The sequence below is a fragment of the Pleurodeles waltl genome, chromosome 7 (genome assembly GCF_031143425.1).
Source record: "Pleurodeles waltl isolate 20211129_DDA chromosome 7, aPleWal1.hap1.20221129, whole genome shotgun sequence".
NCBI classification, from domain to species: domain Eukaryota; kingdom Metazoa; phylum Chordata; class Amphibia; order Caudata; family Salamandridae; genus Pleurodeles; species Pleurodeles waltl.
In genome coordinates, this window is record NC_090446.1 from 1,391,657,403 (window position 1) to 1,391,677,480 (window position 20,078).

The 20,078-nt window shown below is 46.2% G+C and overlaps 1 protein-coding gene across 4 annotated transcripts; it reads right to left on the reverse strand.

The window, feature by feature from the left end:
- Positions 1 to 833: 833 nt before the first annotated feature.
- Positions 834 to 19,836, reverse strand: RCN3 (reticulocalbin 3). 4 transcript variants are annotated; one of them, XM_069200984.1, is made up of 7 exons: positions 19,759 to 19,836; positions 16,651 to 16,916; positions 10,108 to 10,301; positions 5,297 to 5,469; positions 4,763 to 4,823; positions 4,193 to 4,392; positions 834 to 2,667 (listed from the first exon to the last, which is right to left on the reverse strand). In XM_069200984.1, exons 2-7 carry the CDS (start codon positions 16,872 to 16,874, stop codon positions 2,560 to 2,562), a joined length of 960 nt encoding a protein of 319 aa, XP_069057085.1. In that variant the 5' UTR covers positions 16,875 to 16,916; positions 19,759 to 19,836; the 3' UTR covers positions 834 to 2,559. The 4 variants fall into 4 exon arrangements, with proteins under 4 accessions (XP_069057085.1, XP_069057086.1, XP_069057083.1 ...); XM_069200985.1 differs by lacking the exon at positions 10,108 to 10,301 and adding an exon at positions 10,342 to 10,535 and having other exon boundaries at positions 834 to 1,098; XM_069200982.1 differs by lacking the exon at positions 10,108 to 10,301 and adding an exon at positions 10,342 to 10,535.
- Between the last annotated feature and the right edge of the window lie 242 nt (positions 19,837 to 20,078).

Below are 20,078 nucleotides of genomic sequence, written 5' to 3' on the forward strand. Positions count from 1 at the left end.
TAGGTGGTAGATTACATTATTAGGAATTAGGTGTGGTCTTTAGTGGGAGGGGGTGTGGGAATGTCATGCATTGGTAAGTGCTATTAGTAAATGAGCTACAGAAGATTAGGTCTTGATGGGGTGCAGGCTATGACTTTTGATGGACAGGCTGTGCTCTCGGAAATAAGTTGTGGGCAACTTGCAGAGCCACAATGGTAAGGGTTAAGCCAAACAAGCACATGGCATAGAGCAGGCTGTACTCAGAGAGCTGGAGGCATTCACAGGATGGAAAGGAAGGTGAGAGTCATTAGAAAGAAGGAGAATCAAAACTTGAAGGTCGGTCATTTTTCATGCAGGGTTTTTAGGAATATTGTGCAGGTTTTCGAGACAGCAAGACCCTCTCAGTGCCCCTTTCAAGAGGGGGAAGGTTTACACCCTCTGGGCAAAACTGTCACCTACTGAAATATCTCAAAACTGCAACATACAGCTGAAATTCAACATTTTTTAAGTGTTAGATACTCGTACACTTCTGTCTGCCATTCTTAGCAACTTTTCAGCGAGAAGCACTTTTTTGTTGAAATCTGAAAAATATGAAGCAGATGGTGGGTGACATGACAAGGGCAGCAAATCCATATTTACATGGAAGAGGCTGAATTCAATTTTCAGTGGCCAAGGCTTAAGGTCTTGTGTAATGATGGTCTTAGTCTGTGTAACAAATTGTGTCTTAAGAGTGGGAAGGCATTACTTTTTGCTCTTCTCGTGGACAATAGCCTATTTTCCCTCCTACAAACCTTCATCCCTGAGCATTTGTGGCACGTTCAGCATAACCATGCCCAATAAACACACACACTTCAGTCAGTTAAGTGGACATTTTATTTATCATCAGTGGTGTGACACAAGCCCACGCAATGGAGAGTCATCTGCTGAGATGCTGAGAAGATGAAGCTTCACCTGGACAGATGCACTAGTGCAGGGGCTGGGGTGAACTCCCCCAGTATTCTTCATCTCTCTGCATCACAGCTCCTCATGCTGGGTCATCATGTGGCCATAATCAGTCAGGGTGCTCGATACAAACTTTTCATACTGATCCAGGATTTCTTGCTTGGAGAGCTTGCCGTCCTGCTGGGGAGAACAGGGGATGTGGTATACTGTACAGACTTAAGAACACGCCTACGCCCCAGTACCACCGCACAACAGCCACACACACTTTATACAGCATGTACTCTGCTGTACATCTGAGTAACAACTACACAGACTGACCACTACATACCTAACCAATACTCTAGTAGACAGACAGTACTAAATGGACATACTGTAGATCAGCCCCAGAGTAACTGTGCTACAACCATAGCACAACAATTGCTGAGGCTCTGTAACACATTTGACCCATGTACAGCTATAGTACAGCTCCAAAAGCTGTGTATAAACAAGCCCACTACAACAATCTGTACAGAAAGCATATTCCATAACAATATGCAACTGCTTCTATGCTACCACGCAGCTGAACTCACACCCTTACAGAGACTCCGTACAACATGCACCTCTCTGAAGCACCATTAAAGAGTTCAAGATACACCGTACCACATATCTGATACCGTGCCACACCAGAACGACCACAGAGGCTCTGTACTACATGGCTATCCATGTCCCACCACATACAAACTCGAGAAACTTTCCAAATGGTGGGATCCACTTCATCTGCCAAGCAAAAGCCTTTATCAGTCTTACCTCTATAGACAATCCAGTCTGTCTCAGATAACCCCAAGATTTATCTCAGATTCTGGTCATGCATGGAGAACACAACTATCCAAATCAGGTAGTCCATCCACAGACTGTGAGCAATGTCAGAGCAGGTTGGGCCAGTTTCCCAAAGGGAAGGTGTTCTGTAAGATATTAGAGACACTTGGCCCAGTGGTCAACATTTTTCCAGGCTCTAAATTCACAGAAAACCATGTGTGCCAACTCCAAGCCTATGACACAGTGACCTGAACACATAACTAGCTGTGGTAAAGATCTTACCTGCTCGTACAGGGGCCTTCAATTTCCCCCAGCCACATCTAGGATGTCAGAGTGGGTCATGCAAGGAAGAGTCCTCATCTATATCCCCAATGACCCGAGGTCTCTTAAAGCCTCCAATGCCATCCACTACCACACACCACTGTTGAGGCCTGCAACCACTTTAGCTATGCTGTGTGCAGGCACAATCCCATTGTGCCTCTCTTATCTTGTCCATAATTACACATAGATGAAAACTGGTGCCTTTACTTTCAACATCTGGTTGTGGTGCGATACTACATCCATCAGGAGGACCAGCTTAATCGACATAACCCTTACACTTCTCACCACTGCTTTTTCTCCACCTGTCCACCATGAACAAAGTCACCCATCCCCCACCCTCATTACCTTGTAGAAAATATCTTCCCTGTAAAAAAAATGTTTTTAAAAACCCTTGCCTGCCCCTTCCCCTCTTTATTTCCATTGGATTAGTAACGGTTTAGGGGCAGTAATTAGCGATGTTGACTGTACGACCACACGTAGTGGGGTTAGCACGTCTGATTGGGGTGGACGGGTTAGTACTGATCAGAATTCATCGTGTCTGCGCGTCAGGTCCTCCCCGTAGTTGGTAGCCTGGCTCCCAACAAACATGTTCCAATTATCCAAGATTTCCTCTTTGGTGAGTTTGTCATCCTGCAGAAGCGAATGGAGAGACAAATTACTGGGACGTAAAAATTACAGTGAGAGCGGGTGACAATTATCAAGAGAAGCATCAATCTTGTGCTACCCATCCCCATTTTATTCTGGGTGCACCCAGCCAGTTGTGAACACCCTGCCAAGGTACAACAGCTGATTCTGGCGACCCCGCCCCTCACCATATACATGCAAAAGGGCCAAACCTCCATGTTGCTATGGCTCAAGTCTGAAATACCCTTTCATCTACCTAATTCCCTGTAACTAATCAAGTCCTGAGTTATCCAGACCAATATACCTGTGAGCCAGAACTAAGTCCTCCGATCTAGCCTTTGCCCTGGAGCTTGGTGGCCACAGCCCTCTAAGAGACGACTCAGTACGGTCCGTTACAGTAGCCTCAAATAGTGACACCTAGCACTGTCTGAAACATGCCTTCAGAGTGTGGGTTTGAAAGTAGAAAGGTTATTGGGTCTTTTTTGACTTTTATTATCCCTGTCTGAAGGCAGAACAAACCCTTTCTTCTTGCTCTGTGTTACCTTGAACATTGCGTGGCTCTCCTTTGAAGTAACTCTTGTACCGCCCAATACATATGAGCGCTGGATTACTATAAACAGTTCGCATACATAAGATGGAGTTTAATTCATTCTGATGCCTATTACTGTATGGGACTGCTCAGCTAGGTTATTTCGCTCTGGTCCATGCTCCTGTATATGACATCTAGACCAGGATACTTAGCTGTGGTTCATACTCATGTATATGGAAGCCAGACTAGGTTATTTAGCTCTGGTCCATGCTCCTGTTTATGAAAGCTAGACCAGGATACTTTGCTCCGGTCTATGCTCTTGTACATGGAAGCTAGATATGGTTATTCAGCTCTGGTCCATGCTCCTGTGTACAAAAGCTAGACCAAGATACTTAGCTCTGGTTAAAATTCCTGCATATGGAAGCTAGACTAGGTTATTGAGCTCTGGCCCACGCTCCTGTACATGGAAGCTAGACCAGAATACTTAACTCTGGTCTATGCTCTTGTGAATGAAAACTAGACTAGGTTATTCAACTCTGGTCCATGCTCCGGTGATTGAAAACTAGACCAGGATATGTGGCTCAGGTTCATGCTCCTGTGAATGAAAGCTAGACTAGGTTATTTAGCTCTGGCCCATGCTCTTGTCTATGAGAGCTAGACCAGGGTACTTAGTACTCGTGTTTACGGAAACTAGACTAAGTTTAGCTTTGGTCCACACTCTTGCATATGAGAAGTAGACGAGGACACTTAGCTCTGGTCCATACTACCCAACATGGACATTGGACTACGAAAAATTATTCTGGCTCAAAATGTTGGCAAGGGGCGCCGTACTGTGATAATTATCGATACTAGTGCATAAAAGCCTTTTACTAAGACCATTATCTAAGGCCCATGCCACCATAACTGGCTATCTCTCTCCTTTTCCCAGATCCCCAGGTGTAGAAGGCAGATTCTTGTCCCTAGATGCATGCTTTTGTAGGATGCAGTGGGCAGACAGCTAACCTTGTCTTTGTCGGACTCATAAATGAGATGCTTTGCTTCCACATCTGCGTGGTCGTAGTCAGGGGGCATAATCCAGTGGCTGATTTCAGAGTGGTCCATCTTTCCATCCTTGTTCAGATCACGGAAGTCCAAGAACTGCTGACGCTCACTTTTCACCCAGTCCGGTTCAGGCTCATCGTTCTCAGTTGAATACATATCACCTGTTGGAAGTGGGTGACAGTAATAGCAGGAACACAGTGAGTTTGGACGAGACTGGACAAAGATGCTACAAACTGACAAGCACAGATATTCAGTTTCAGCAGAATGTGTATACAGGGAGAAAACTGAACTGTGCAACCAAAACGGCTGGGTAGCATATTATTATAAGTAATGGTTAACCATCAGTACTACAAGGACGATGATATTCCTGGGAATTCACAGACTAAGCAGGATACCTGGGAACCAGACTATGCCCTTACCAGTACCTGCTACCTTTTAACATGACTATAAGTATGGTATAGAAAGTACCTGGGAGGTTTATCCAGAGGAATGCAACGCACCTGCTCACTTTCTCACCTGTCGAGGTCTTACCTATGTATTCATTCGCGTCCACAAATCCATCTCCGTTTTTATCAATGTCTTCTAGGGTTTCCTGGACAAAGAAGCAGACAACAAACCGGTTCATATTCATATGTTTCATCTGAGGTCAAAGTAGAACTGTAAACATCCCAAAACGACCAATGTGGGGTAACATTCCCAGGACACTGCCTCATGTCTCCAGAGACAACTACAGTTAGGGTAAGGGAAGAAACCGAGATGGGAGGAGGAGAATGGTAAAGAGATGGTTAAAACCCAGGTTAACACAACCACCATCTGAGCCTGCCCCAAGCACAGCATGCCCTCGAAGGGCCCCAAGCACCAGTGAAGCCATTACTCCGCTGTGCATAGTACTATTCGGACCCAAGCTTCCATTCTAAAGGTATGAGGAGGAGTTGTTTTAGCTCAAGCACCTCCCATCCTCTGCTGTGTTCTGGTCCTGATGGGAGGTGCTGGCAGGGCGCTCTTCCTCACTGTGAAGGAGTGATGTGCACTCTCAATGTAAAAGGAAGGGGCGCATGTTCTCACCTTCACGACCAGGTCCTTCATGTAGTCAAACTCCTCGGGATGCAGGAACGCCGTGAACTCGTCGCGCGTGGCGATCATGTCGCCATCCTTGTCGGCCTGTTTGAAGCGGCGCTCATCCCGTTTCATCATGTTGCGGTAGGTCTCCTTGTCCGGCAGGTCGTTAAATTCCTCACCTGGAAGAGGTGGAACGTTAGCTGCTCTCTTTCTTCAAACTTTTTCCACCACTATGCTCCTCCTCGTGAGGAATCCTAGTAATACTTTCACTTTACAAGCAGATTTATTTGTGTTGAATAGTTAAATGCAATAGGTGAAGCTACTTTACTACAAAAGATGTTCCCTACATAGGCTTTCTGGAGAGCGAGAGACGTGCAAGAGACCAGGGCGTGCAACTGCAAAACATACCGCATGGAGAGATAATGCATCTACTATCAACAACTGCAGAACACAGCTTGAAAAATATTATTACAGAATTAGTAAAATTCGTAAGGAGGTCTACATGAACAAGGACAACAGTATTGAACATAAAAAAGCAACAGTGTTTTTGATACAAAATAAGCAGACCCCTCCAAAACACAAAATGGCCAAAGATGAAGACAGGGTGTGGGCAAAAAGAGACAAAAAAAATAAAAATATGTAGGTGTGGAGGAGAAAAGATTCACTATGATTTACTAAGAACATAGGGAGAGAAACAAAAAAAAAAAAAAAAAAAAAAAAAAAAAAAAAAAACGGCTCAAAGTTTGATTGTCCACAATGCAGAAACAGAAGCAAATGGATCTGGAGATAGTGAATACAGAAAACAGGAAGGAGAGAGCCGTAGGGCCATAACAGAGCGCCTTGAAGTTGAAGGACCCAGAATCACCTACTGCTGATCACAGGAAAGAAAGCGAGAACACAATCTAACACAGATGAGGGTCAAAAAGATAATCTTTCTCCAGGACCCACCACTGCAGGACACGGAAAGGCGAGACAAAAACAACCCGGGGCAGGCTACCACAGAATACAGTAAGAAGGAGGATACAGAACAAGAGCCGGCTACTGCAGACCAAAAAAAGGAGACAGAAAAACTACATCTGGAGACAGCTACAACAAAAGCACAGGTAAGTGAGAAACAGGAAACAGAGCCACATTCCATAACACAATAGAGAAAGGGGAACTAGATCAAGAGCAGGCTGCTCGGCTGCTTCAAAACAGAAGATGGAAAGAGAAACTGGATCCAGACTGCAAAACACAGGAGAGGAAGACAAGAACTAGAACCATCTACCATGTAACAGTAAAGAAAGAGGAACCGGATCAAGGGTCTGCTACTGCAGACCAGAAAATGGACACAGGTAGGAATAATATTCAGTGCCTGCCATTACAAAGAACAGAAAAGTGGAAAGCATGAACCAGAGCCAGCTACCACAGAACACAGTAAGCAAATAGGAACACCCGACTACTGCTGACCAGATGATTGTGGTGGCTATATCTAGATGCAGTGCATCTCTCTCTCAGAGTACAGGAAAGAGAAAAAAAAAAAAAAAACACAGGAGCCATCAAAACAGAGGCTAGAGACAGAAACTGAGCCCACAGTCAGGTAGTACGAAACACAAGCAAGTGAGAAACAGGACCAGAGACAGTTGAGAGCTAGAAAGAAGAAAAAAAAAAATCCTAACTGTCCTACATGTTATAACAGCACACAGGAAAGACAACGGAAACAAGCCTAAGAGCTTTCCACTACACAAGAAAAGACAACAGTCAAGCAAGTGCAAGAGAAGAATAGAACAAAAGAGAATTGAGGGTCAAGAAACTGCATCCAGAAGTAGCTTCTGCCTTGCAAAGAAAGGGGAGGAAGTGGCCCAGTTTTTGTACAACAAGTGAAAGGTAGAGAAACAGGACCCATACCTTAGATACAGAAAATGCTACCAGAACAGCTAAACACAGCATAGGGAAACAAAATCTTGATAGAGAGCAAGTAACTGCAGAAAAAAAAGAAAGGGGAAATTGAGAAACCGGATCCAGAGTAGGCTACCATAAAAACACAGAAAAAAGTGAGAGAGCAGTCTTAAAGCAGAAACTGCTGTAGAGAGAACTGGGAAGATAAAGAGAGAACCTGCATAAAAGACACACACATATATTAAGCCATCTTAGTGTATAACCACCTCTTCCCGAAGACAAGGGAAGTTTTCTGCTCAAGACCCCCCAAACCACCCACTACTCAACCACGTAACAGCAGCAGCAGCAAGAGAATGAAAGCAGCTTCGGCCGAGCACTAAACTTGCGGTTACTGCCATGCAGCATGCAACGAACACAGCCGCATGACGACCCACAGTTCCTACAAGACAGCCTCCTACACTCAGATCTACACTTAATACTTCTCTCAATCATATTTAGGGGGTGTGGTTGTAAAGTCATGGCTAATCAGTTCAGTGCTAAGAGGTCCTTACCAATGAGAGTGATCTCTATAAAGCAATGTAACCTACCAGAGAGGCCTCTTTACAAGTTTGATCCCTCAAAGTTAGTGCACCGTTCTGGAAAGTGAAGACCCACTGAGGGATAAGAATGCTTATTACAGCACTCTATAACTTCCTGTAAAAGACCTGTAATGACATCTATTGCTACACTGGCTACAATTGGAGGCATTTTTCAGGAGGACTTACAACTTAGCTCTTGTAGACATTCACATGCGTTACATGCTCCCACCTTGGTAGAGTCTGGAATCGTCCTTGAAGATGTTAAAACATATTTTTGTCATCAGGATGGTTTGAAGTAGGATACACAGAACCTCACCAGGAAGAACAGAATCAGTGCTACCCAGCTGTGCGGCACTCGGAGTAGATGCTCCCAGGATTCCACTAAGCCCTATCACTTTCCACCCCCTTGGTCGCTTCCCTTCCAGATTAGTATTAGGGAACCAGCAAGTGGCCATTTTTGCCTGGGTAGCCCTGAAAATGATGTACTGCAGACCATGGTTCTTGGGCAAGCAATGCACAAACATTCACCATCCAGACCTGGTTGGGTAAGGAATTTACACGAAAACGTGAGCCACCACAGTGTAGCACTCTGGAGGCCCTCCTCCTTACCCAATCTTCCCAAGCAAGAGTCTAGACCCAACACAAAGATGATAGCGGAATCCTTGAGCATTGTTTTGATGAATGTTTGACAGTGATGATCCTCAAGGCTCAGCTAGGCATGGTGGAGCCTTTTTTATTTTTGTTTGCAAAGGTATGGACGGTACCACTGCACTCTTTAGGGTATCAACCTGAGGGATTTTAACTTTTGCCCTGTGACATTTAATATTTCACTATTAAATTGTTTTTAAGAGCAAGGTGAATGCACCTCAATTGTTAGAGTGAACGTAGGGGCTTTAGCAGCTTAGTACCAGAAATCTGGTAAGCCATTATTCGTGTTGTACTTGTATGCACTTTATGTGAGAGTCGTGAAAGACATGGTCCCCTCATCATATATCTACCCCGCCCTTTATGAAACTTACTGCTGCCTTAGCTAAACGTGTTGTTCTGGCTTTTGAACACCTGCATCCAGGTCGAACCGCAAACATTTCATGCTGATAAAATGTAAGATCACCATTGTGAGAATAATGCAGTGCGTGCCCCAGATAGGTCTTTTTTTTATTACTGAAAGCCATCACAAGTTTACACATCAATCAGTTCTTCTGCCACTCTTCTCTTAATGCTAAATTACTAGCTAACTGTTTAATTGCCCATTGGGTCGCTCAAGAGTGCGGGGGCACCATGTTATCGTGTGAGTAAATATGAGATATCAGACCTATTCACCAATGGCTGGTTGCCTCTGGACATACTGCTATTTTTAAACCATAATAAAATGATGTTGATATATTGGTGCATACATCAAAATATTTGGTCCACAGATCATTGCAAGAAAACAGCAAGTGGAAGATAACGACTTCCACACACTTGAAAAAAGCCTCATTGAAATCTAAGAAGCAGTTGCATGGCCATCAGTACAAACATTCATGTGGCAGGTTTGCTTTGATTTTGAGACTTGGCGACATCTTTTGGCGGCTCAAGCAAGTCATCTTTTCAGCTGGGTGATCTTTACCCTCTATCCAAATCTGAAAGATACTATTAGCTACTCAAAGCATGGGATGGGGCTTTCTGAAAGACATATTTTGCAAAAAGCAGGGAAAAAAAATAATAAATTAAAAGATCAGTGGTTTGCAACTTGGAATCTTTGCGATCCCTTAATAAGAACGAATGTGCTCTTCATGTGCAAAGAATCCGTGTTCACAACATAAATCAATAGGTTCCACCTATCAGCTTCATTGGGATGTTTTGAATTTAATTTTTAAAGAATCTTGAATCGAACCACTGGATTGCAGGAGTATGCAAAGCATGTGCGTCTATAAGAACATCCAAGTAGTCTTACAGAGAAGTAGTGTGGTTATGCTCTCTGATCAAGATACTCATGCGTCTCACTGTCTGCAGCTTCCTGATGTAGTAAAGCTACTTTCACCCATCTGTATCTGAACCGCTCACCTTCACTTGCATTCCCCTGGCTTCCTGCCTTGCCCTGCACTTAATCTCCTGCTTTAGCTCTGTGTCCCAGCAATTCACCTGCGTGGCCTGAGATCCTAGGCCAATCGATTCTGACTCCTCACTTTCCTGCCATCACCTGCGCGCTATTCCCAAGGTGAACCCAACACCCTCTACCCAAGCTGCTGTCCCCACAGTTCACTTCCTGCTCTCTAATGCCTGCCAGACCTCTACTCATCTAAGTACAGTGAGCTCCATTCTACCCTCTACCCCCTTACTGGTTTGCCCTGCTCACCTGCCTGAGCTGCTATCACCTCTCACCTGCATAATAGCCGTACGTGGTGTTTTTGTACTCCTCCCAAGCGATACGGTCGTCCCCGTTCTGGTCATAGTCAGACCAGTGCTTGTTGACGTTCTCATAGATGTAGCGGTTCTGCGTGTGCTGGATCCAATCCTTCAACTCTTCGTGGGTAACCACGCCATCCTGGTTTTTGTCTATTTTGATGACAATTTTCCTGCAGTGAAAGGGCAGAGGTCAGTGGGAGAGGATCTCACCTATGAGATGGCTGTAGAGCTGGTCACTGTACTCCTTCCAGGACACAAGACCGTCTTTGTCCTTGTCGTAGAACTGGACCTGCTTGGCTACATCCTCGTCCACCCAGCGACCATGCACATGCTTTATCCAGGACAGCAACTCCGGCAATGTCACTAGGCTGTCATTGTCAGCGTCAATCTTATCCACTATGAGTCTAGGAAGGAGCAAAGCTGCTTTAAAAGAGGCAAGAAACCCCAGAAGGAAACAGGCGGACCTCAAACTACAGGAAATAGCAAGGAGCAGCCTCAGAACAGAAAGGAGGCAAACCTTATACCACAGGCTTGGGTGAGCAGATGACTGTTTGGATTCCCTGGTGACAGCACGTTTAACAAGTGTAGTTACAAGTAGCAGCAGGCAGGGATACAGGAAGAAGTAGGCATGTGTACAACGACGTGTGAAGAAGGGCTGCAGGCTGCAAGTCACAGGTGATGTGGGTCAATGGATCAAATATCATACAGGTAGGTAGCATGCGCGGCAAGTTGCAGGTACCAGTCACTGGAGTTACCGGAAAGAGTAGAAGTTGGCCGGGGAGGGTCAAAGGAAGATACAGGTAGGGACAAATATTAAAGAGCTTTAAACAGCGATGGTGGGAAATATTTACAGCGACAGCAGTGGAGGCTAGGGGTGTCTGGGGAGATCGGGCGACAGCAAAAGCCGGGGAGAAGATTTAATTATGGAGTGGGTGATGTGCACAGATTTTGTGAGGTAATGGCAGAGTTTGAAGGAGTGCAACACAGGAGAGAAACTGAGGGTTTGAAGGAGTAACAGCCAGGTTCGAGGAGAGAGTCTTGTAGTATCAACAGCAGAAGGTGATATGTGTATGTGTGTGGGAGGGAGCAGGGCAGTGCTCAATTTGTGCTTGCTGTTCCCGCTGCGGGGCACCGGCACTTATTTTTGAGGGTCGGCACGTATTTTCTGCCTCAGGCATTTACTGCGAGCAAAAGGCACATATAGGGAACCTGGAGGGAGAGAAAAACGTTAAAGCGTCTCAATTGGAGAAAGCAGAAAGCTCTAAGAGTGAGATGAAGGGGCAGGGAGTGGCTTTAGATATATCTTAAAGGTCCGAGAGGACTTTAGGATTAACGCTGCCTCGGTATTGCGTGTTCGCACATTTAATTGCAGCAGCGCGTGTTTCAGAGTAGGGGTTTTGGGACCGCCAAGATTGTATTTACAAATTAAGCACTGGGGCAGGGGGCACTAATGCCTCGCTCAAATCAAGAAGGGATCCTTAGAAAGCCAAACCCGTAGCATCCATAGAGGCAGGGCTAGTGGCCTTTTTGGAGCAGAGATATGTGGAGGCAGGCGGTGTTGGCACAACCCGAGAGGAAGACCTCGTGATGAGGCACAGACTTGAAAGGCTGGCAGGGGAGGGCGGATTATTCCCAAATAAGGAAACACTTCAGAGCGCCTCTATTTGGGAAGAAGGGAGTTGTGATCCGAGGAGGCCGGGGCTTCCCTGGCGCACGCACGGTGAGAGACGAGCAGGAGCCCCGAAGGCAGCTTTGTGCTCCTGTCCGTGCCGCGCCCTGGTCTCCACAGCAATGCATCGTGCCACGCAGGCACCGCCATCATCCCCACCCCGCCTTCCCAGGCCCACGGAGACCCCATCAGCCTTCCATCCCGAGGGGCCTACACCGGTGCTCACCCGGGAAGGTTCGTGGACCCCAAACCGCAGCAGCAGGGGGTTCCATCGGATAATTCACACGAACCATTCACATTTTAATGAGATTTAACTCGTTTCTGTTTCTGGCAGGCCTTCGGCTAGTTGGAAACTGCTACGCAGATGGGGAATTGCAGAGCAGCAGCACGTGTCAGATGTAGTAGCAGGCGACCAGACGAGGTCTCAAGGGTGTAGCCAGAAAATTACAATATCCCCCACTTTGAAACAACGCTCTCATGGCACCAAGCAAGTCATCACACCCTCCACAGAAGAGCTTGCTTGTCTCTTCCATTCAAGTATCTATCCATTCATCTTTTCATTCTCCCATCCACCCGCTGATAATCACCACACTTTTACATTCTGCCATCCATTCATTCTTTCACCATTCTGTCCATCCATCCGCCTATTTATATCCAAACCTATCCAACCGTCTTCAAACCTATCAAACATATCTATCCTTTCACTCAGCCATCCAACCACTCATCTACCCTTCTTTCACTTTCATCCATTCATTCTTCCATCCTCTCGCTCATCCATTCACCCTTTCACTTATCCATCCATCCACACATCCAGCACCCTCCCTTTCATGCAGCCATCCATCCATTCACTTATCTATCCACCCTTTCACCCATCCATTTACCCTTTTCCTCATCTAGCCATCATTTTACTGACTCAACCATCTACCATCGCCTTCACTGACCCATCCAATTTTTCACTCATCCATCTTTACATCCATACTTTTGCTCAACCATCCTTTCACTCATCCATCCATCCTTCATCCTCTCATTCATCCACCCTTCCTCCCTTTAAGTCATCCATCCTTATATCTATGTTTTCAACTCATTCATCCATGCATCTATCCATCCAACTTTTCACTCACCCAAATTCAACCTGGCCAAATAAACCTTTTGCTAGTCCGAAACTTGCTTTTTCTAAATACTTATAAGTCACCTCTAAATGCTCATAGGCCAGGGTGCGTGGTATTTAAAGAAGTAGGGCATGTGTATTTAAGTTTTAGATGTCCCATACTGGTTAGGGGGTCACCCCAACCATGCAAGGCAAAAAAGTGGCAGCCCTGGCTACTTTCAGCAGAACCCTGCTGACCTGTGGAAAACAGAAGGAGAACTGAACCTGAAGACTGGAACTCGGAAGGACTGAGCCTGCTTTTCTACCTGTGGAGAAAAACCCCAGGCTGGACCTGATCTCACTTGACCCCATGACAGAAGACAGACCTCAAGGGTTAGTCAGCTATCCTCCCCTTAAGCTCCAGAAACACAAACGCTGAAAAAATGCCTGCACTAAAGGAGAACTCAGCTGACCAATTCCAAATGGATTAGCCCTGGAACCTTCTGGTGGCTTCTTGGAGATGGAGTCCTAACTCACCAAGTAGTTCTCTAGAGGTCTTGGAACCTTGGCTGGTGTTAAAAGGGTACTCTTGCCCCATCAAGTTTGGAAAAGTGGACACTTAAAAACTTTTACTGAACTTTTTCCTAAAAGAATGGGTTAGCCGCTCAACCACAGCCGTAGTGGTCACATTGCTGGTCGGATTCAACTTGCTGGTTGGTCTTGCTGAAAGCAACTCTACTTGAGAAACGTTTGTAAGTCTGAGTTCGGAGGATTTCATTGGGACCTATGCCAAGCAGCACACTGCTGTCAGATTCAGGAGATAGCCACCCCACCGACGAGAAAAATCCTCCAGAAAAAAATAAAATAAAAGAAGGTAAACTTTTCACCGGACAAACCTGGTCCCTGTATCTGACCCATGCTCCATTGTGGTTGGCCTTAACGTTGATCCGATCTGGCGCAACCAGATATCGTGGTTGGTGCTTTGCACTTTTTGGCGCTAGAAAACTCTAAAACTACTAAAAATCATATTTCTGGTTCTCCTGATCAGATTTTTGTTGTTTTGGGGTCTATTTGCTCATTAAAGTTTATATTATTTTAATAAATTGGAGTGGCGTTTTTATTGTTGAGTTTTTGACTTAACTGTTTTGGTACTGATAAATTCTTGACACTGGTTTCCTTTGAGTTAAGCCTGGTGGCTCTGTGGCACAGCTACCCAGAACTGAGCTCAGGTATATATGAAAGTAAACTAACTGGACCCGATACAGAATAGTGACATTATTAGCTGGCTGGGCCTCGCGACCACCCCAATTAACAATCTACTTCCTCACACCTATGCACTATAAACATAGGCACAGTGCATTCAATGGAATGTTAGTGTAGGTACCGAATATTCGAGTACCCGTTTGCTCCAGAGAAGCACAGGTACTCTCCTATTAAATGTACTGCAGAAGCGCAGGTACTCTCCCGTCCAAATGAAAGAAGTCCAGGTACTCCTTTTGGGACTTCACCTGCCCATTTAAAGCACTGCAAATGCATATGGCTCTTTTTCCTGAACTGTAAACTCAGGCCAGATACTGATGTCCTAAACCCCCCTTCTGCCTTTCTGAATAGGCAAGCTATATTATACTAATGTATTAAAATAATAAAACTGCACCATTCACCAAATTCAGGTAAATGAATTCTAGGACTACGTTTGTACAATAGGAAAACAGATACATAAGATGTTTCTCAACTGCTCAATGGATTGAGAGCTGGACTGGATTACGCCTCCTTAACCCAGATGCCCCCTCTTTTTAACTCTTATTTTTAGGTCGGGCAGTACACCCCACTCACCTCCCCAAATTCAGGGGCTTTCAGTCTGTTCTCTTCATCCACTGGTCTGCTGTGGAATCATTCACACTTTGCCTCCGCCCGCCACAACATAGAGCACAGGGTCAGCCCACCGCAGCAATTGGCCTACCTGAGTGACAGTATTGTACTCTTGCATACTGTGCACATCCTGAAAATGAGTCCACTTCAGTGCCAGGCCCTGCACGTGCAATGTGTTCTTTTACATTAATAAAATATAATGTAATCTTTAAACAATACTTTTACTTATCTAGGCAAGTTTCCTGCAGCTCCCAACACTGCTAAAGGGCCACTTGTGAGTTGCATATTGTCATACAAAAGTTATTCAGAAACAACATAACCACCAGCAAAGCCAAAGGATCAGCAGACAATTCCAACCCTATTGCCGTTGCCAATGCTTGTTTCGTTAGTGCAGTGAGTAGGTAGAGCAGATACTTAAATGTTCAGAAGCCTCTTTCTCCCAACTCTAAAAAGTTCACAAGAAGGCTAAATGTAGTTTTCCACGCTTCATCCCGGAGAGGGATTTTTATTAAAGACAAAAGTCCCTTGGAGTATATCCAGCCCGTAAACAAATTGTCACTATTACCCAACTTAAGGCTAATCCTTCCGTGGTCATTACAAGGACGACTGAGTTTACCATTTTAGGCATCAAACAGGTGACCTGTAGCCAGTACACTAATCTCTGCAACAAGCAAGATATCTTGCTGGGAGTGCAACATGTGAAATCCACTTACGCTCAAGATCACCTTAAGAGGTGCGCTCTCCTGCCTAATAAAATTACTAGGAATGGACATGCGATCTGAAAGTTATGGACCTCAGCAGAACGTGCTTAGCTTACTGAGCTGCTTTAATGGACTATTTTAAACTCTTTCCCTGCAGCAAACAACCCTACCTGTAGAGTGTAGTCAGGCTAGAATGGATCAGTGAGAGCTCTTTTCTTAGTTACCTACTTGGATACTGGAACAAGCCAGGATATAGATTCAGTCTGACAGCTCTGCAGACATGTTAATACTAGAACATCAATCCATACCTCAGATCAGGAGAGGCACACTGCAAGAGTTTGCCCTGCCTTTAATCAGTATACTAGAACTGAGGCACGCACCAAAGGAGCAACTTTTCATGCCTGTTGATGCCAAAGCATGGCTTGTCCAAATCTAAAATAAACTCTTAGCCCACATAAAATGCGCCCTACGCAGTACACTTCTTCATACCCACCATGTAAACATAAGCCTACGTCCAAATTACAATTAGACAGATTCTCCTGCACACATCGAAAATTCAGAATGGACCATCCTTTTAGTGGGTATTCACAAAGAGTGCAGGTCACTGGACCAGGATACCTCTAATCAGAACCAGGTACGGCACTTAGTAAAAAGACAAACCGACATTTGACCTCTATCCTTGACCAGACAGCAAATGTGTCAAGATAAAACAAGATTTAAAGGCATCTTTATTGCTCATTCACTTTCTGAATGAACAGAACACCTGTTCCTTTCCAGCTCAAATTAACTGGCCAGAAAGGACCAATAGGTCCTAAAAATAGCTCGACCTGATAAAATCTCACTCGCCATAGTGAGTGGGCGAGTAGATTTTTCGAGGACTGATCAAGGAGCTTAACATGATGATTCAGTGAGCACCTAAAACTTCACTTAGTCGGGCAAGCTTAGATACACACCAGTCTTGAGCCACTGAGGGACCTGTAAAGGGTAGGCCCTTGCTGTAGTAAACCTTCACTGTGGTCTATTCCTTATGAGGTCAAAGGCCTCTCAAGCACCACTGCTGAAGCTATTTCCAAGATTTCATCCACACCAACCAATAAAGTCTCAAGCAATGGCTAGAACACCCTCACTCCAGTTCCACAATTTCCCCACCGACAGTGTGTCTTGCCCATCAAAGGAATCTACCAAGGTCTCACCCAAGCCTCTCCTTGCTCTCCTCCGGCGTCAACTGGTCGAATGTTTTGGCCTCTTCCTTGCCCAGAAAAGCCTCATGGTCGTACTGGAAGTCCTTGCTGTCATCGTGCTGGTGGTCACTTAGATCCTTGCCCTGGTGGACTCTGCCTTTCTTCTCTTGGGTGGGCTTGGACACCACTGGAGATGTGGCCAAGGCCAAGAAGCACAAGACAGCCAGGAACTTCATTTTGGTAAATAGTTCTGATCGCAGGAGCACCACCTGAAAGAACTAGACAAAGGAATTAGAGGAGGCACATGAAGCAAATGCAGAATATCCCTGGGATAGCCTGTGGGAAGTTAGGGTACACACGGTGCAGACAAGACATATCAGGATAGCAGTGCAGAGAAGTACACAGAGGTTGTTGCCATCTAAGTAGCAAACATAGTACTCCACTCAGAAGGGCTGTGAGTACCAGAAGTACCAAAATCCAAAGGTCATTACTGGGGCACTTCAAGGGCAGCAGGGCACATGTAGCAAAGAGAGAGCCTCACTGGGACAATCAGTGAGTGGCAGAGCCGCAAGGACAGACAGTGCATTAAGGTGACAGTGCATGAACGCCCAAGTACAAGACGCACAGACAGTGCATTACAGAGACAGACTGTGTGGACAAGAAGCACAGACCCTGCATTACGGTGATGGTTCATGAGCACCGGGGCACAAGACGTACAGACAGTGCATTACTGGAACAGTGTATGAATGCCAGGACAGATTGTGCATCAATGGCTGGGATAGTGTGTGAACACGGGCACAAGAACACTGAGTGAACTGTCGGGCAGCCTTTGACCAAAAGTACCATAGACTGGAGCAATAATTGGGATAGCGTGAGGACACAGTAGCACAAGACGCACAGATACCAGGGCACAAGCAGCACAGACGGTGCATTACTGGGATGGTGTGAAAACCAAGGCACAAGGAGCACAGAGAGTACATTACTGGGATGGTGTGTGAACACCAGGGCACAAGGAGCACAGAGAGTTGTCGGGAAGCCTTTGACCAAAAGTACCATAGACGGGAGCAATAATTGGGACAGCGTGAGGACCACAGTAGCACAAGATGCACAGATACCGGGGCACAAGCAGCACAGACGGTGCATTACTGGGATGGTGTGAAAACCAAGGCACAAGGAGCACAGAGAGTACATTACTGGGATGGTGTGTGAACACCAGGGCACAAGGAGCACAGAGAGTGCGTTACTGTGATGGTGTGAACACCAGGGCACAAGATGCAAAGAGAGTGCGTTACTGGGATGGTGTGTGAACACCAGGGCACAAGGAGCACAGAGAGTGCATTACTGGGATGGTGTGTGGACACCATTGGGATGGTGTGTGGACACCAGGGCACAAGATGCACAGAGAGTGCATTACTGGGATGGTGTGTGAGCACCAGGGCACAAACAGCACAAGAAGTGCATTACTGGGATGGTGTGTGAACTCCAGGGCTCAAGGAGCACAGAGAGTGCATTACTGGGATGGTGTGTGGACACCATTGGGATGGTGTGTGGACACCAGGGCACAAGATGCACAGAGAGTGCATTACTGGGATGGTGTGTGAGCACCAGGGCACAAACAGCACAAGAAGTGCATTACTGGGATGGTGTGTGAACTCCAGGGCTCAAGGAGCACAGAGAGTGCATTACTGGGATGGTGTGTGAACACCAGGACACAAGTTGTACAGAGTGCATTACTGGGAGCAAGGAGGGTACAAGGAGCACAGAGTATTTATGAGTCAGCCTTTGGGCACAAGAATCACAAACAGTTCAGTACAGGATCAACGCTTGGGCACAAAAGGCATAGACAGTTCATTACTGTGACAGTGTGTCAACACTAGGGCACAAGATGCACACAGTGCATTACGGGGACAGCCTGTGGGCACAAAACGCACTGACAATCCATTACTGAGATACTGTGTGAACACCGCGGCACAAGCAGCACAGTCAGTGCAGTACTGGCATAGCGTGGAAACAAGACGGCACAATATGTACCGACAGTGCATTACCGAGACAGCCTCTGGCATCATAGATGCACCATGAACAGTCTATCTGCCACTGAAGGTTAAGAGAAGCATAAGGGGGTGGTGTACTGCTGAGACAGCCTGTGGGCACCAGATGCACACAGTGGAAAACACTCTCGGAAGCACTAACATCTGCACAGCGAGATGAAATACACGTACACACGTGTGAGTGCTGAGGCCTGCGCACTTGGGGCAGCCGCCAGATTTTGCTCTACTCCTGGCCAAGTCCCTCCCTCCGCCCCCAGGGCCCAGGATGGATCGCGGACAAAATCTATCCGCTGCTCAGCCTTTCTTCCGTTCTGTGCGCCACTTCAACCATCGAGGATAAGAGGGTCCGCCTGAGCCCCCATTAACATTTTTCCAGTATTATAACCGTTTACTCACAGCATTTTAAGCTTTAATAAGGTTGCACATCTTTAAAAAAAGAAGACTTTAACATTGTTAGTTGCACTACTGCTCTGATTTTTGGCAGCAGCGGGAATGGAAGGGCAGACATGGGACAGAACCGATAGCGAAAGGGGGGGGGGGGGGGCAACAGAATACAAACAGCAGAACTGGGGATCGCTGAGGCAGTAAGTGAACTGTACTATAGGGAGAACAAACTCACAGACCACTACTGGGATACTCTGGGGGGGGGGGGGGGGGGGGGGATCCCTATACACCTGGAACAAACCATTCTGCGAACCCAATCACTTCTTCTCTCAGAACTTCCCTGCACAAACTTTCTACTGAGCACCCCTTTCTCTGAACATTCCCCCTTCCCAGATCATTCATTCAGTTTCTGTCCTCTCTTAACTCATCCTACGCTCTAACCCCGACCGCCTCCCTACCCCAGAGCCAAACTTTTCCCAATTAATGGACCAGCTCTCACAGGAATGTCTCTTTCCTTTACAGACTTTCTATTCACTGGTAACATTTTGTGCGCAGATCTCATTTCCAGATTACCCCCTTTCTTTCTTTCTTATATCCCGCATCATTTACTTTTCACATTCCCCCGCCTCGTTCATCCGACAAGATCACGCTTAACTTCTACCAGCCCCGCAGTACTCTCGCTCCTTACCTTACCCTGCCTCTCCTTTCCGCTGAGACCCTCTAACGCCCCCGTCCTGTATCTTTAAACTCCCCCCAGGTAGGCGGGATTCAGCCCAACAACAGCCAATAACAGGCTTGTTCTCCCTGCGGGGCGCGGGCTGGAATGGAAGCGGACACTCTGATTGGCTGCAGGGAGCCACGTTGACACGCGAGCGAGCGCTGTTCCTCGGGGTCGCGCGGGTGGGGGCTCTGCACACGTCGGAGACCCTGATCGGTTTTGGGGAGGAAGGGACTAATTTGGGGAAACATCCTCAGTAAATAATTATATTTAGTATATCATGAGACCTT